At 40.8% G+C, this 18033-nt stretch overlaps 3 protein-coding genes across 17 annotated transcripts in view; 2 read left to right on the top strand and 1 right to left on the bottom strand.

Moving 5' to 3' along the window:
- The window catches only part of Piezo (piezo), a 34630-nt gene extending 21671 nt beyond the window's left edge, over positions 1–12959 (top strand). For 4 of the 15 annotated variants that reach the window (XM_064121012.1, XM_064121022.1, XM_064121011.1 and 1 more), the window contains 11 exons: positions 82–126; positions 228–266; positions 430–580; positions 955–3849; positions 5104–5166; positions 5548–5696; positions 6026–6202; positions 7182–7466; positions 7768–7844; positions 8136–8213; positions 9178–12959. In XM_064121012.1, coding sequence (XP_063977082.1) covers positions 82–126; positions 228–266; positions 430–580; positions 955–3849; positions 5104–5166; positions 5548–5696; positions 6026–6202; positions 7182–7466; positions 7768–7844; positions 8136–8213; positions 9178–11905 — 6687 coding nt within the window. In that variant the 3' untranslated portion in view covers positions 11906–12959. The remainder of the gene's footprint in view (positions 1–81; positions 127–227; positions 267–429; positions 581–954; positions 3850–5103; positions 5167–5547; positions 5697–6025; positions 6203–7181; positions 7467–7767; positions 7845–8135; positions 8214–9177) is intronic. The other 11 variants (XM_064121023.1, XM_064121015.1, XM_064121026.1 and 8 more) reach the window with 8 other exon arrangements.
- A 156-nt stretch (positions 12960–13115) lies between these two features.
- Positions 13116–14183, bottom strand: LOC135162527 (uncharacterized). The gene has a single exon (XM_064121121.1). The coding sequence runs from the start codon at positions 14181–14183 to the stop codon at positions 13233–13235; it is 951 nt and encodes a 316-aa protein (XP_063977191.1). The 3' UTR covers positions 13116–13232.
- A 1323-nt stretch (positions 14184–15506) lies between these two features.
- On the top strand, positions 15507–17921 carry LOC135162508 (venom serine carboxypeptidase-like). Its single transcript, XM_064121084.1, has 3 exons — positions 15507–16014; positions 16134–16539; positions 16846–17921. Exons 1-3 carry the CDS (start codon positions 15718–15720, stop codon positions 17643–17645), a joined length of 1503 nt encoding a protein of 500 aa, XP_063977154.1. The 5' UTR covers positions 15507–15717; the 3' UTR covers positions 17646–17921.
- Positions 17922–18033: the final 112 nt, after the last annotated feature.

Here is an 18033-nt window from a genome sequence, read left to right as displayed (position 1 = left end):
TCACGATTATTTCTTTTCACATTTTCTTTCGCTCGTTGTGGATGCATTCGCCTACGTTTTCTTTGGTTTGCTGTGTTTTAGAAGCTGAATGTCAGCCCCCCGAATCAACCTGACGAGAGGACACCAGTACGTATCTAATAGCAAGCTTTAATTTCTTTATTAAGTTTCATTGCATTTAAAATATTCCTGATTTATCATGCTCTTTCTCTGGATGCATGCAAACTCAGAGGAATAGAATACATGTCATTGGAGATTATACTAACATGGTGAGGGATATGTCTTTTGCATCTGCAATGTTTCGCTTTCTTAAGCACAGAAGTGAAGCACTTGGTTTATTTGAATGACGGAAACATTTTACTAACTGGAGTGATTTAGATAGGAGAACGTAAGAAATTCGATATCGTTTTTATATGTTTTTTCATTGCCTAGTTGATGCGATTTGGGTCCGGAAGAACTGAACTTCTTCAAGACTCGACTGGAAGTGTCATTGTTCAGGATGGACAACATGATGACAGTATTCAAATGCAATCCATGAGTGACGGTAAATCCATCTCTCCAACCGTAAATGAACATGTTCAGAGTAATTTTTTTACATCTTTTTCATACCATCTTTCCTCTGATTCTCTGAATTTTTTAGTGACTACATATCCTATTTTATTGTCAACTTAACGGTCGATTTTTCTGTACCTTAGGAGAAGAGTTTTCTATTTTGAATTATTAACAACGATGATAAGGTCATATTGAAGTAATTTTCATTGTTCATTTATAGATACGAATGTTTACGAATGTATTCACACCTTTGATATTAAGAAATTACGTGAAAGATAGTTTTGCATTCTCCAATCTCTCAAACCCTAGATATTTCAGTTCAATACCAATCATTTTACTCTTCTAAATAAATTTCCTAGCATCAAAGGTTTCTATTAACTTTACCATTATCCAATTAATCTCTAGGCGCGCAAGAAGACGAGCCAGGTACAATCGAGCAAATCATAATGGCCGTCTACTCGGTCTTTCAACTAGTCGCCAACTCATCCTACCTAGCTACAAATATAATAATGATGACCTGGAGTATAATGTACCACAGTTGGACGACTTTTGTTTTCCTTTTGTGGGCGCTCATTCTGTGGATGGTCCCAGATAAACGAGCCTCCATGATGAGGTGTTCTCCCTTCATCGTTACTTACGGCACCCTCCTCGTCCTGATCGGCTACGTCTTCAGCATGAACCTAACCGAAGAGGAACTTCCCACAGTTGTTGACGGCTTCAGTCTCTCTGAACTGGGATTCAGCAAAACCGACCAACTCAGCAGTTACCATCTGATTGTAAAATGCGCTTTCATGGCAATGTTCTGGATAACAATGCGGCAATATATGTCCGAGAAAATCCGCGATCAGCGATCGTCAACCCTCCGAGACATGGTAGCTCCTCTGCATGTGACAGTATCAGCAGCAACATCTACGATGCAGCACGACAGCACAGAGATAAAATCCAAGTTCATGAAGGACGTCGGTCGTGTTGTCAAGAAACTCTTCACTAAATTCTGGATCGTCGTTGTCGCGATAATGCTCTTCACCAGTGGCATCACCGGTGATAGAATGACAGTATTCAGAATTATCTACATGTCCCTCTTCCTCGTCTTCGTCATTAGTTTTCAAATCTCCTGGACAGGCTGGCGAAAGATGATGTACGCATTTTGGATAACTGTCATCGTTTACTCAGTCGCAATGTTGATCCTTGTCTACACATACCAATTCCACAACTTTCCCACGTATTGGGAGCGTCTCTACATAGACAAGGACCTTCAAAATGACATCGGCCTGGAAACCTACGAGACCAAAGACCTCTTCGTCCGTCTGCTCACTCCAACATTCTTCGTCATAATCACAGTCCTGCAGATGCACTATTTCCACAATGACTTCCTCGAAGCCACGAACATCGACAAAATCAGCGTCGACACAGTCTCCAAGAGAGGCAGCCTAGGAAGATCCACATCAATCGCGCCTGCTGTTTCTCCCCTGGAAGTTCTCCTCGGTGAAAACGAAGAAAGATCAACAATCTATACGTTGAAGCAATTAAAACACATGTCCAAACTAGAACGAGTTGCGCTCTTTCGAAGAGTCGTAGAGCAATTAAAGAACGCCTACAACTACCTCTGGCTCTTCCTTGAGATTCACATGCAAAAAATCATCTACATCTCTCTGATGCTCCTCTGCATCAACGACGTATGTGCCATAAACCTATTCTTCGTAATAGCCGTTGTCGTCGTAATGAACTTCAAGAGATCAATGCAAATAATGGCGATCAATGGAATAGCGGTAGTGGTGGCCATCCTCATGGTCGCCAAGATGTTATACCAGATAAAATACATCAATCATTACAACTGGGATGTTAATTGCACCAGTGAGATTCCAGATAAGGACAACAACACATCGAATCACACTTACAATAGCGCTGAATGGATCGGATTCAAGAAGGCAGAGCCTGGGATGCTTCCAGATCTGCTGAAAGGCTACATCGGAATCGTCATTGTAACAACATTCAGAGCCATTATCATGGTGCGCCAGTGCTTCTACAGGCATGGAAAAGGTCAATCCCTGGACACACCTCAAGTCATGTTCCCAAGTATAACTCGAGCCGATGCGGATAGGGGCATTGGCGATTGCCTCAAATTCCTCTTCAACTATGGCTTCTACAAATTCGGGCTCGAGTTTTGCTTTATGGCACTTGTCGCCCTTATCGGCACACGATTAGACTTCTTCTCGGTGCTCTACGGAGTCTGGCTATTGATAATGTTCGCCCAGAAGCGTAGAAATATCGCCAGAATCTGGCCGTTCTTCAGGATCTTCGTGATGATTCTTCTGCCCCTGCAGTATTTTTTTGTTGTAGCCCCACCTACCTGGCTCTGTATCGATTACCCATGGCAGGAGAATCCGATTCTCACAAGACTTCAAGAATGGATGTACTTACCTGATCCCGAATCTCCCCCCAATTCTAAAAAGCTCATTTGTGATTTCTTTCTTCTTCTGATGGTTGTGAGACAGAGTTTAGTGTTCAGGATTGAAGCAAGGAGTATCGCTACGGGACAGGAGTTCGTCGCTGGCCACAATTATTCGGTGTTCCAGGATATGGAGAAACCAAACTTCGTTAATCCTGTTAAGGATTACGTTTCGCGGATACATTGTTGGCTGGATGTGGTGAAGAGAGGAGTAATGTTGAGCTTCTTGTGGATTACGCTGTCGATCATGTTCTTGGCTGGGACTAAGAGGACTAATTTATTCTCGCTGGGATACTTGATCGGAGCTTTTGTGTTCTTGTGGCAAGGAAGTGATTTCTATCTCAGGCCGGTGAAGACGATATTAAAGTGGTGGAACCTGCTGCTCGGCTACAATGTTATTGTGATATTCTCGAAGACTATTTTGCAAGGTGTGGGATGTGTGTTGATCCAGCAAATGGAAGAGTCCGCCTGCTGGCTGATTCAGCTGTTGGGAATAGCTTGTCTACAGAAATTTGAGGGATCGAATCTACCGTTGAGTGCAAGTTGTGATGTGCCCAGGGAGGATATCGGGATGTTCTGGGATGGACTGTGTTTTACGTTCCTGATTATTCAGAAGAGACTGTTCAAAAGTTACTATTTCTTCCATATTGTGGACGAAACAAAAGCTATGAGCATCTTGGCGTCAAGGGGAGCGGAATTGCTGGAGGATCTCCATCGGAAAAGGATTGAGTATCAGATGAATGTGGAGAAGGCTGTGCTGCAGAAACTCAAGTTCAAGATGGATAAGATTAAGGCGGATCAGCAGAGGATTCAGGGGCCCAATTATCGGGAACCAGCTGATCACAAAGTCGGTGAGTCATATTTTTTCATTATGATTTATGTTCAGAAGAATTATCTTGAAGGCATTCAAGTACTTATATTTCAAAATCGCGATGTTTGTAATACGTTGCTTAGGAGGAAATGTTCAATGATCAGTCTTGTAGCTGTCGGATATCGGTCACATGATGCGCACAGTCAGTTCGTCCTTCTCCCAGTTTATGATTAGTTGCAATTATTCCACATATATAAACAATAAGAATCGATTATGATTGAGATTATTGGGCAGTCGTGATTCGAGCTGCGCGATTAACAAAATCCAAAAAGTCGTCGTTTAACAAAAATGGTATTCCTCACGCAATCGTAACAAAAAGGAGTGGCGCCATTAGCACGAACATCAAGCATGAGTACCTGCGTGTCTTCAGGACACACTCCACCACAGGGTTACAGAACTCCTCTGGATGAGGACGATACTGACGAGGATGAGAGACGTGATGAAGTGGATGAAGATCCACCTCCACTGACACCTCGTGCTGCCTCCCTCCTGCAGGCTCCCTCTCCCAACTCTGCTATCCTCACGGTGAGCCTTGAGGGTTACCTGGAGCCAACTAGGATATCCTTTGGCTCTCCACCGAACAGTGAACTCAATCCTCGGGGTCCATCCCCCGACGAGACCTTTCCAGTTTTCTCTCCACCACCTTATGATCCCGTTCCCACCAGCGAACGATCGGGCACGCTTGGTGTCCATCACAGGAGGCAGTCGAGCTTCGCGGGGACCACCTGGATGTCCGATAACCCGACATCGAGACAATCCATCGTCTCGTTCACCTCGCGATCACAGCGATCTCATCACACATGTAAAACCGTTCTACGAATCGTCATGCCTTCGTCATCGTATCATGTACATATGCTTTCATCACGCGACGTGATATTTATTTAGATATCGGGGTAAAAATCCTAATTGTTATTCCGAGAATTGAAAATTTGAATCTGGTCTGCAGACACTTCAGCGGACGGTATCAAATTTTATTCTAGGTAAAGTGACTTCAGAATTGGTGCAAATTGTGCTTTTGAATTTCCAAAAAAAGATATATGATAATTCATGCAAATATCAATGTTCGGTATTAACAATTAGTGTCATACCCCGATTGGCACAATTATGTGAATCGCTATATGAAGCGAAGTTGCATGTCCCTGATTCGATGATCTTCATCGATGTTGAATCATTCTGAATTCATAAATTATGATTTTCTTTTTATTTATTCATGTCAACATGTGTGTTCTGTTAGATTCGCTCTATCCCAGAGACCGGCCGTTGTACAAACACCGCACACCAAAGACCAACAGAGAGGGTAATTCAGTTGTACAAATTTTTCTACAGAGAAACAATTAATCCCCGCTGTCACTCTCTTTCAATTATGGTGCTCCACAGAAACCATTTAAACTGCCCTTTCACCTAATAAAATTCAGTGTTTTTCAGACCTCACGAGAATAACTAACCAAATAACATTCCAGATAATTTAACCATAATCTAACTGAAGAAACAATCCTCAGTCTCCTCTGTAAATTTGTCCATAAAAAACTAATTGTACATAAAAAAGAATTTATTGTCGTCTAGACTCTTCGGGTTGTCCAGTGGGTTTTATAAGATTGCATGGCTTCAGTACCCCTGATCGTGTCCGTTCTTATCGAACGTCTCACAAATTCTAAAAATTTTTTTACAACTCCAACAGCTGTCAGATCTGGAGACTACTACATGTTCGATGACTTTGACGATGAGGAGGATGCCACTGATCTTCTGCCATCGCCCGAGGATCAAATCGAGGAGGAAGAACGTCGAGAGCGTCAGAGACAACGGGGACGACGGATGACAGTATCAGAGGTCAGTATCACATGTTATCTCAATGTTAATTATTCATATTTAGCCGTGTTTTTCTTCAATTAAGACAATTAAACATGAGATAATTATTGTTTCGGATACTTATATTCCATTACAAAATGTTAAAAATTGTTTTTCTTCTGTTAAAAATGAAAACCATAGAAATAAAAAATGATCACAATCGAAGAAAAACACGAGAGATTAGATAATCTTTCATAAAGAGAAATGTTACGCACAATTAACACCAGTGTGAGATCATTGCGGTCATAATTAACTCAAAGACGTTCCCCAATGCACCTTTAATTAAACCTTTCGAGTGATGTCCTTTCCAGCTGATGACAACCCTGATTAAGACAGACATTGAGATTGCGACGCACGTTGCAATGTACGGAGGAACCCAGAAGGATGCGTTGAGGTTGCGACGTCAGAGTGTTCCACTCACTCGCAAGAAATCGTCAATGTCATATCTCAGCGCACATTCCGAAACTGAGACTGCCGCGGCATCCGATGTGAGACCCCACCACATTCCATCAGAAAAATCATGAAATTCATTTTTGAATACGTTGATTGATGTGATTTCTTGGGTGAAAAATCTATAGGATTCATTTATTCATCTATTTAAAGTGATAATTTTTGTTATCATATCGATAACCAATTAGAAGTCACTTATAACGTGTTAATTAACTGCAGTGCATGCATTTTTTTTATTAATAGATGTATGAGAAAAATTTGTTCATCTGATAAAAATGCTATTTGTTTTTGCAGCAATTTTTTTTTAATAGTGTGGTCACAAAATAGTGAACTTATTTCGATAAAATCATAAACTATAGATTTTTTCTCAAACAAATTGCATGCCTTGAATTAATTTACATTATTTCTATCGCCGTTTATTTTCTATTAGAACAACTTTGTCAGTAGTGCAACGGAGGAAGGTGCAATTTTAGTTGATTAGTCTACTATTTGTCTCATAAATGAGTTGATACAGGGCACAAGGTTCAACTGCCTCTTTTGCAGATACCATAGACCTCTACAAAAGAAGCCTGTTGATCATTTCCCTCGAATCCATTCATGAACGAGATAACCTCCCTTTGACAGCTACTGAATATCATTCGTCCACTTTCTCTAATCATTCATTCTATTCACTTTTTTAGTTATTTATAGATTTATTTATTTTCTTGTAATTTCGCTATGCAAAACGCCTATTCATGTTTATCTGTTTTATTAGTTAATAATTTTTTTGTTTTATTTAGCATTTCACCGCATTTTACTGTTCATCCTTTCAGGATTCACTTAATTTTCATAATTTTTTGTTTATTATTTACACGCAAGGTGGAGGATTTAATCGGCTTGCGTAGAAAAATGATTCTTATCGTCGTTCTAGCTTGGACAGTCAGCTGTACAGTTAACGCTCAATTCTTCAACTGCTAAACGTTCATCTGTTCATTAGAAATTGCTTTGAATAGCTTTTAAAAAATATTGTCTCCATAGGAAGGCGACAGAACGAGCCTAGTTACTTCCGAGGCTGAAAGGGAGCTTAAAGCTGATGATCTGACCAAAACTCCGACTCCTTCTGATTCTGGAGAACATTTGGAAGGCGATGATGATGATGGAGACGGAGAGGAAAAGAAGGGAGCTTCGTTGCTGACGTACTTCAAATTCATTCTGGAATTCATCAATAGTTCCATGGTTTCAGCAACGAGATACTTGAACAAATTCTCCAGAGATTACCGATATATTCGGAAGGTTCTTGCGAAAGAAAAGAAAATTTTGAAGGTAATTATTACAAAAAATTATGCACTTTAAAGATTGCATATTTTACATATGGAATTTATTATATTAAATATAGTTTAATTTATTAGCCATTCACTGGTTGAAGTATTATGCAAATCGTTCCGATGACCCAAATCATAAAAGTTTTGTCAGTAATATTTTTATCGAACGCAATCTCTTTTCTAAAAGTCTCTCATAAACTTTTTGTTACCCGGCGTGGCCATAAAACTTATAAAGCCATCTCACTTAAAAGAACATTTTATAACTTTCCTGTTCTATTAATAATTTATGTTTTTTTTTTCAGGCTAAACCAGATTTTAGGATGGGCAAGCGACTAGGAATTAATCAGATATGGCAACCAATTCCATTAATGAAACAGAGGTACGTACGCTTTAAACAATAGAAAGATATGAAAATATTAGATAAAAAATAGGAACGAGTTAGAAGAAATAGTGTAGTATGCAAATAGGTCTTGTGATTAGCAGGAATGTGAACACAATAGATTTCACATTTGAAATGATAACTGAGGAATTCCCTGGCGGCACGGAGACGTGGTATCCTGAAAATTATTATTTTTAATTATTTTATTTTAATTGTTTCGCGTTATTCCTCCCTCGTCGATGAGTTTTTACTCGTTGGAGCAGACTTTTGTAAATGTATTCACTCTGATAGTTGGGAGACGGAGGGCGATACTGACGAGACAACGGACGGTGGTGAGGGTCCGAGTCAGCGAAAGACAGAGGATCAAAGGTAGGGAGTGTAGATTTCAAGCTGAGCATCTGTTTTTTCATCCCTCAGTAGTTAGTTGGGTAGTTTGGTATTCTGACATTAATTCATAGCTGTCACAGTCTTTCGACCATCATATGCTCAACATTAGGTATTAAATAACTTCCATGCACTTTTGATCGCGTAAATCGGAAAAAATTTGGCTGTTTTCTGTCACTCTGCATTTGAAGGATATCCAAGTAGTTCATTCAGGTGCTTATTCTTTTTAACTAAAACTTTGGAATTATCGCAGGACTAATGGTATGATTTTTGGCGTATAACTGAATTAGAGAAAATGGTATTGTTTTATCACTAGGAAGGAGAGCTTGCTGACACTGCCCCACATCCGAATCCTGGCCCCAAGTTTGGAGCGAGGATTGGACGGTTCCTCCTCCAGGTACCGGTTATCCTACAAAATTGATTGTTTCAAAATTATTTCGACAATTTCCCTCCAAGAAAAGAAGTTTTACTCCACAGTTTGCTTATCTGCACGCCTCTCACTGTATTATTTTTCGTCTGCACTTGTTACATTTTATATTGTTTCGTCCTCAATCACTCGATCGTTTATTTCGATTGATTTTTACGATTCTTATGCTTGTGGAATGTCAACAAAGACGTTGTCATTATGACTCAGTAGTGAAGTGGTAAAAAATTTGAAAATCGACAGAAAATTTGCAGTCGTTAGGCACAGTTTATTCGATTTCATAAAAAAATTTTGAATACATGATTTTTATTTTGGTACAGGGTAAGTTCTCCTAAAATAGTTTATCGTTTTTGAGAATTCAAATTCATTAAATTTAAGATTTCTCATAAAAATTCGTAAAACACAGAGAATTGCAATTGAAAAAGCCACTTTCCTGTTGAATTCAAAAACATTCTTGACGTCTGAGTGTCTGAAAATCCTTCCACCCCATAAACACCAGTTATTAATCCCCATAACTCTCCACAGCTCGATCCTCACTCGAATTCAGCAGACCCCTCAGACAGAGGAGGAACAACCAGAGCTCTCCGAGATGGACCAACCACCAATAATTCAACTTCTAGCCTCGATCTGGTTCGGCATCCTAGCACACTCAACCTTCATGTGCTACTTTATGATCTTCCTCCACCAGATCAAGAACGCCTCAGTTCTCTCTATTCCCCTCCCCCTCATGGTCTTCTTCTGGGGTTCCCTGACGATCCCTCGACCATCGAAAACCTTCTGGGTGACCATAATCGCGTACACCGAGGCCATTGTTATTGTGAAGTGCATTTTCCAATTGGACCTCATTCCCTGGAATCGCATTGTCTCTTCAAACCATCCTCTGTGGGCTCCAAGGATAATGGGAGTGGAGAAGACACCGAATTACGCCCTGTGGGACCTTCTTCTCTTGCTGATGGTCTTCTTCCACCGTTTCATGCTGAAGTCCTTGGGCCAATGGACGACCTCCTACGTAGCCAGGAAGATCATTCCCTCGAAGTTGACTTTAGCTACCACTCAAAGTTCAACTGATAACAACGGTCAAGATCCAATCAGATTCCACTGGGTGAATGAAGACCAGGATAAACAGACTCGAGAGCAACAACCTTCTGATCCCCCCGAAGACACGACCTCTGAAGACCAACTGAACCAACAATCTACATCAGGTCAGGATCAAGTCCCTCAGACCTCTACAGCCTCCAACGAGGCATTCGTGGCAGTAAAAGGGGAAGAAGTCCCTGTCTGTACCGATGCATTCTCGACAGCAGTAAATGCTACAGCTCTGAAGTATCTTGAACCAGCTCAAAACTTCTTCGCCAATATTCTAAGCTCCGACGGCAAGGAAAAGACCAATGTCTACGCCTACATGTTCCTCTGCGACTTCTTCAACTTTCTCCTCATCATCTTCGGTTTTTCATCCTTTGGAACACAACAGGGTGACGGTGGTGTGGCTGCCTACTTCCAGGAGAACCGAGTCCCCATGCCCTTCCTTCTAATGCTATTGCTTCAGTTCGCTCTCATCGTCGTTGACAGAGCTCTCTACCTTCGTAAATCGATCTTAGGAAAGCTGGTCTTCCAGTATTTCCTCATCTTCGGTGTTCACGTCTGGATGTTCTTCATGCTTCCCAGTATAACTGAAAGACAATTCAATGATCGACTGCCACCACAGATCTGGTACATGGTGAAGTGTTTCTATCTACTTCTTGCAGCTTACCAACTCCGACTGGGATATCCAACCAGAATTCTCGGCAATTTTCTTTGCAAAAAGTACAGTATCATCAACTACGCTCTCTTCAAAGTCTTCATGTTCGTTCCTTTTTTGTTTGAACTTCGAGCTGTGATGGACTGGATCTGGACAGACACATCCATGACCATCATGGACTGGTTCAAGATGGAGGACATCTTCGCGTCTATTTATCAGATCAAGTGCATGAGGGGGGTAGAGACAGATTTCCCACAGCCTCGAGGAGTCAAGAAGCAACAAATGAGCAAGTACATGGTGGGAGGGGGCGCACTCTTTCTCATAATAGGACTCATATGGTTTCCTCTCCTGCTATTCGCTCTTGGAGGTACTGTCGGGGTGTCCAACCTCCCTTACGAGGCCTCTCTGAGCATCAGAATTGGCTCCTACGAGCCTATTTACACCATGTCAGCTCAGGATACCTCCATCTTCGCATACTCCGAGGCTGACTTCAAAACTTTAAAAAGTGTGTACTCCAAGAGCAGATCTGCAGCAACTTTTTTGGAGAATTATGAAGCTACTGATGTAGCTGCTGTCAGGCTTAGTAGGTCGTCGAAAAAATTGTGGGCAATTTCTCCACCGGACAAGGAGCGGCTCAGACTGGAGCTGGAATCCAATGCCACTCTGATGTTTCATATAGAATGGACTGTATCCAGAAAAACTGATGTTAAGGATTCCACTGGGGTTACATCGACCCCGAGGAATATCAAGATTCCAGCCTGGATTAATGGAGAGTTCAATCCCCTCAGAAAGAATCTGGCTGAGCTGCTGGGGCCTGATCCTCCACCGAATGTAGCCAATGTATCCATTCCAGTGAGAAATGTCTTCCCGAAGTTTTTAAAAGTCACGAACAGAATCACTGCTGAGGTACCGCAGCTGATGAGAATTCCCATGTTCCCAGGATTTGATGATAATGAGGGAACGAATGGAAAGGATTATCTTTACAGAAATGCAACTCTCCATTTATCAACTACTACTGGGAGTCAGAGTGGACAGTGGTGGGTTGTGGATGAGAACTGCGATGATCCGCTGTACATGAACCTGTTGAAGCTGATTCCGTTGAATGACTGCAATTATACGTTCATGTTTCTGTTCAATGATAAGGCTTTCCCGGAGGGGTTGAGTTTTATCAGTGGATTTGGAATTTTGGGATTGTACACCACAGCTGTCATTGTGGTCAGTCAAATTATGAGGAGGGCTGTCAGTGAAATGGCGCCCAAAATCATGTTTGATGATATGCCCTATGTGGACAGAATTCTTAGACTTTGTTTGGATATTTATTTGGTGAGGGAGAGTGGGGATCTCAGCTTGGAGGAGGATCTCTTTGCCAAATTGATCTTCCTTTATAGGAGTCCTGAGACACTTATCAGGTGGACCAGGCCTCCCGAGCCTGGGGCAGGGGCGAGGGAGGAGGGGGACGAGGACGAAGAGGAGGATGAGGAGAGAGAGGAACGAGATAGGTTGAGGGATCCCTAGAGTGGGGCATTGATAAGGAGATTAATTACTCAATTGATTGGGTACATTCAATGCTAAATGAACCGATATTTTCTCCGTTGAGAAATTTCTTCTCGAAATGTCGACCAGTCAGCGAGACTGATGGATCTTGAAATGGGAATAACAGGAAAGATTAATGATTTTTTAAACTGGTTTGTTGCATCTGTAAGTGTTTTGAGGAAAGTCTTAGAAAATCGTTTGGCATTTTTTAAATAGAATTATTTGTTTAAGGGATGAATTAGTAAGTAATGGAAGTTCAAAATTGCATTTTATCATTTTACTGTAAGTTATCAATCAAATGCTGAGAGCAAATCTCTAGTCACTCGATGGCTGATTTTGTCTTCTGTAATTCTAAGTCGCTTATTGAGACTCATCAAAAGTCTGCTGAACGTTCAATTCTTTATTTAGTAGTGAAATGTTTAAGAATATGAATTATTGAGTTGAATGGAGTTAAGCACTTGGAACAGTTAAATGCGTGGCCAAATGTGAACAGCTCACACCGCTGATCATCAATCACCAGACATAAATGACAACGACAGTAGTTTGGGAAATCGTCCATGAAAATTTGAAAAAATTTTAACACACGTCTAGATTTAAGTTTTGCCTCTCGTTAGTTATCGTTCATCATTGTGCCTCAACACCTAGTACGTAAGTACATTTAAAAAGTCATTCAAGTTCAATAAATTGATTTCAATCAAATTATTGAACTTCTCTGCGCCATTTAAATTAAAATATATGAATTATTCATTATTGTTATAGCATGTTTTAATTCCTAAGTTCATTCACAGGAATCGCGATGGCTGAACTGTTTCTAGAATAGAGCCACGTGATACTGCCAAAAATATCACAAACTCTGTTAATTTTGTGTTCATTTTTATATATTTATAATGACTGTGGTGAAAATTATAACATCAATGGCTTTCATTGACCCACAATCATCAGGTCATTCATCGAATCTTTGTAAATACAAAAAAAAATCGCCTCAATATCAATTTTGAATAAATGAGAAACTTTAAGGAGCGATTAATGATGAAAATTCTGAATTTATTACCAAACTGTCGTTAATTCTAACTTCGGTGAGCAGCTCATGTGAGATGAAAAATATCCAACGTTTGAACGATTCATCTAGAACCAATTAGTGGGCACAATTCACTCTCCAAATATTCCTGCACTCAAAAACACACACCACCAATTTCGGGTAATGCAAAACTTTAATAAATGAATAATCATAAAAATACAAAATTTAGTACAAAACTCCCCTGCACTTAAAATATCAACATGGCGTAGAACTTTTTACACCTCAAACTCCTCACTTCTGCTCTAGATCCCTGATCCTCGTTCTCAGCACAAGATTCTCCTGCTTCAGCCTATCAAAGTCCTCCGCCGTTTTCTGTAGTTCATCGACCCGACTCCTGAGAAATGCCACATTCTCCAGCAGCTGATTATTCTCCCGAACGAGTGCTTGGAACCTAGGCGAGCCCTCACTGAGATTCAGCTCCCTCAAGTCATCAGTTACGAGCATCAACTGCTTGATCATGTTGGATTGGGAGTTTATGTAGAGATCCTGCATCATCCTCATGACTTTACTACTCTCCACCTTTGTGTAAGTGCTGACAATCTCCTTGATGGCATTCAACATGGTCAATGATGCATTATCAACAGGCTCAGATTTCTTCCCAGGTGTGTCGGCTCCTCTGCGACGTTCCTTGAGGATTTCCATCTGGCCACTGTCCCCAGAAGAATCAGAGGGTCTACTATTCTCCTTGGAGGATCCATCCGACAGTCTGTTGCTCTCTTTCGTACCACCCAGCCGTTTCCCCCGTGTTTTGAATCCCTGAATCACCTTCAGGTCCTCTAATTTATCGAGATTCTCTACTTGCTTCAACTTTGCCTCCACTGGTTTAATTTTTTTCTCAGGATGCTTGGGCTTTGACGGAGGTGTTATGATTTTCAATTCTTTTATGGGCTTCTTAAGCTTTGGATCACTCAGACGTTTTCCTGAGGGCTTTTGAGGATCTGTCGATCTGGGAGACTGTTGTTTTGCCTCTGACATCTCCAGAACCCCAGTTGACCCTTTTGGAAGCCCTGGAGAAGCCGAGAACTTCGCCTGCTTTCGCATGATCTCGCGCTCAAACTCAACGCTAAAATCAACTTTGGGTGACTCCGAACGGCGAGTTGTTATGTATCGTTCTGCATCGCGGACCGTAGATCCTCCCTTCTGTTCCACTAGACCTAAATCTTCTAGGAATGAGTCGTTCATCTTGTAGGCTGTGACGTAATGGGTGCTGGAATGATGCAAGATAGACGATGTGAGTATCAATGACACTGATTGATAATTAATTAATTTTTTTTCGATTCTTCGATCAACATAAATGCATAAATTAAATATTTGGCAATTGATGGGTTAATGCAATCGCAATTACAACAATATTTTGCTCAAATTTATGACATCTCTTTAAATGTTTAACAATGCTCCATTGAATAATTTATCGTTAATCTTGACGATCATGAATTCTCTTTCTTCTTACGCTACGCACACATGAGTGGCTTATGATCATTAACATAAGGGGGGACGGATAAATATTTATTTGTGGGATGGTCAGGGACAATCATGATGTGGGTGAGCTCGATAATGATGTGTTTAACCTCTAAATGGGTTCTGTAGTATTGAAAGCAATTTATTTTCCCTTATCGATTAAGCTGACAGGAATTTTGAGGAAGAGCATTCAAGGGTGTTTTGTGATCCATGCTTGAAAGGGGTTAAATAAGAATGACACCAATGTTGATTTTTATTTACCTGGATATGTTGAGATGATTAAAGTGTCTGCTGATGCTAATGAAACTTCGGATTTTGCGAATGCTATCGTTGTTCTTTGGGTTTAAATATGAGAATTTTTACGATAGAAATTGTTTGGCGATTGTAGGTATTGAAATGCACTTGTTGCATTACAGTAAGTGTAGCGTGAGAAAATCGGCGTTTGCAACTGTCAAATTCAAAAGTAAGGCGATCGTAGGCCATCTGATGGGTGATCAGCTTTTGCGAGAGAGAAAGACAGAGAGAGAATGTTACGATAACCACAAAAACTGTAAACAAAAATATTTATTGATATGAATATAATTAAATTGCACAATAGGAACAAGGAATTGAATGAAAATAAGAATTGCACAAATTTTAACTATAGAAATATATTTTGTTTACTAAAACATTGTACATGTAAACTTAAACTTAACTAACTCCTATTTGAGACCGATCATAGTTGAGTGGGAGAGAGACGCAAGGCATTCGGCGGGCCTCTCTCTCGTTCGGTGACTCATCGTAACGTTACCGGGCGTTACACTTTTTCATAAGTGACTCCCAGCCGCAACCTAATTTAAGACGTTGTCACGTCAAAATTAAATGGACGGGTAGAGCCAAAGAGGATAGATTAAAGTAGAGGCTCAGTTCTGGGGGTTTGAGTGACGCCAGGCACTCACGTTACTGAGGTAGTTTCACCCCACGGGAAACGGGGCGCCACGAGTACTACTGGGGTGTCTATCCTCTGCTGCCTTTGGCTGACACTGCAAGAAAACAGTAATCAAATCAAAATCCATGTTTGTAATATACAGGACGCAACCCGCTCCCAATGGGCGTAATCTAGACAAGTGTCTGGTTATTTTCACCCGCGATTAATAATCATCGCGGAAAGTGTGTAAATAGCATCGGCTAGTGCGCATTTCTGACACATAACAGCCAACTACGTGTGCTTGGAACTCCGTTCAGCTAAAACATTCGGAAAATTCTGAGGATTCGAATTATGGAGTGGACAATCAGTGTTTTTATCAGTGTCTTTTTGATACTTTTCACAGCGGAAAATAGTCAGGCATTTACAAATGTTTATCCGAAAATGAAGGGCTACCCTTTGAGGGCTAGCGAAGATGTTGGAAATCCATTGTTTCTTACACCTTACATTGAAAGTGGAAAAATTAATGAGGCGAGAAAAATCGCTGCTGTGCAGCATAAACAGATGGCTGATGTTCAAAGTTATTCGGGATATTTGACTGTTGATAAGAAATTTAATTCCAATATGTTCTTCTGGTTCTTCCCAGCTGAGGTAATTAATTAATTAACGAAAATCTTAGGCGTACTTTTAGTTGGAGAAAACAATTGTTCACACACGGCTGAGATAAATTGGAACATTCTGTACAACAAATTGTCTTAATTGAATTACAGATGAATCCGAAAACTGCTCCAGTAGTCCTCTGGCTGCAGGGCGGTCCAGGAGCAACTTCCCTTTTCGGACTTTTCACTGAGAACGGTCCATTCATCGTAACCAAGAATAAAACCCTGGCTAAGCGCGAATTCCGCTGGAGCCAGAATCACCATGTCCTGTACATAGATAACCCAGTGGGCACCGGCTACAGCTTCACGGAGCACTCCGAAGGGTACGCCAATAACGAGACCCAAGTTGGGGAGAACTTGCACAGAGCTTTGGTGCAATTCTTCCAGCTCTTCCCAGAGCTTCAGAAGAATGATTTCTTTGTTACTGGCGAATCCTATGCTGGAAAGTACGTGCCAGCAGTGTCGTATGCTATTCACACGAAGAAATCTACCTCCCCGGTGAAGATCAACTTGAAGGGTTCGTAATATTTTTATTTTGAATAATTACATAATGAAGTAGGGAATTGAGGCGAGTCACTCCTAACTCTTTCAAACAGTTTTTAATTAATATCTTCGAATCTGAGGAAGATAGAAAAATTTTTATTCTAACTTTTTTATAGATTGAATTATGTACTACAACAAATGTCCCTACAAAAAGTCCACTATCTGCTTTAGATTCGGAGATATTACTCGAGAATCCGACTGAGACATAAGTCAAGTTATCGTGATTTTTCCCACTCCGCTACTGAATTTCTGTCACTCAGCTTCCATATTTTATGTTTAGGTCTAGCTATTGGCAATGGATTGACCGATCCGATCAATCAGCTTAACTATGGGGATTATCTTTATCAACTCGGCCTGATTGATTTTAATGGGCTTGAGCTGTTCCACGCATATCAAAAACGGGGAATGGACTTCATCAATCAGAGCAAATACGACGAAGCCTTTCAAGTATTCAATGAGATGATCGATGGCGATCTGAACTCAGGCCCCAGTCTCTTCGAGAATTTGACTGGTTTCAATTTCTATTTCAATTATCTCAAGACTCATGATAGTGAGGAAGCTGACTGGATTTCGGAGTGGATTCAGATGCCGGACGTCAGGAAAGCCATTCACGTGGGCAACTGCAGCTTTCAGTTCGAAGCCAACGAGGTCGAGAATCATCTGAAGAATGACATCACCAGGTCAGAGGCTGACAAAGTCGCTATTCTTGCCGAGCATTATCGGGTTTTGATTTATAATGGACAGCTGGATATTATTGTTGCTTATCCACTGACTGAAAATTACCTGAGGAACCTTAAGTGGGTTGGGGCGGAGGCTTACAAAAAGGCCGTGAGGAAAACGTGGATGGTCGATGGGGAGATTGCTGGCTACGTAAAGACTGTGGGGAACTTGAGTGAGGTTCTGGTGAGAAATGCTGGGCATATGGTACCTGCCGATCAACCCAAGTGGGCCTATGATCTAATCAGTAGATTTACGCACGGAAAAAAAATCGAGAGTTTCAACTTGTCCAGAGATTTTAAACAAAATGTGAACATTCCAAAGTCACTATGGCCAGGGAAGACCACACGTACTCAAGATTAATTTTTTTTCCAACTGAGAGACGACATTATTCTCTGTCCGATAATAACAAAAATTTCTACGTATCTTTATCTTACCAACGGAATATTTTGCCATCCAAATCATGCTCTCTACGAACATGGTATTCTATTGGTCGACATTAATTTCCCAAAACTCATAATACAGTAAGTATAGCTCAATTCCAATGATTTGAAAATATTTTTCATACCTCAAGAAAGCTCGTTATTAGCCATATTTTATACTACAGAATTTTGGGAGAATAAAAGATTAATTAAGGGACATGTGCTCCGGTTAATCCTATTTTCTGACTCTCAAAGTTGGACACTTTTTCACCATTGCGATAACTTTTCCTTTCCTATCCTTTATTACTGGATAAACTTTTCAGTTCTCA

This window comes from Diachasmimorpha longicaudata, chromosome 5, assembly GCF_034640455.1.
Source record: "Diachasmimorpha longicaudata isolate KC_UGA_2023 chromosome 5, iyDiaLong2, whole genome shotgun sequence".
NCBI classification, from domain to species: Eukaryota; Metazoa; Arthropoda; class Insecta; order Hymenoptera; family Braconidae; genus Diachasmimorpha; species Diachasmimorpha longicaudata.
This window is presented reverse-complemented; position numbering and strand designations above follow the sequence as displayed.

Excerpts from the sequence above, each read along its gene's own strand:
- LOC135162508 (XM_064121084.1), top strand. The coding sequence starts at position 15,718 with ATGGAGTGGACAATCAGTGTTTTTATCAGTGTCTTTTTGATACTTTTC. Across the intron at positions 16,015-16,133 it reads TCTGGTTCTTCCCAGCTGAG|ATGAATCCGAAAACTGCTCC; the intron begins GTAATTAATTAA and ends ATTGAATTACAG. Across the intron at positions 16,540-16,845 it reads GGTGAAGATCAACTTGAAGG|GTCTAGCTATTGGCAATGGA; the intron begins GTTCGTAATATT and ends TTTTATGTTTAG.
- LOC135162527 (XM_064121121.1), bottom strand. The coding sequence starts at position 14,183 with ATGAACGACTCATTCCTAGAAGATTTAGGTCTAGTGGAACAGAAGGGA.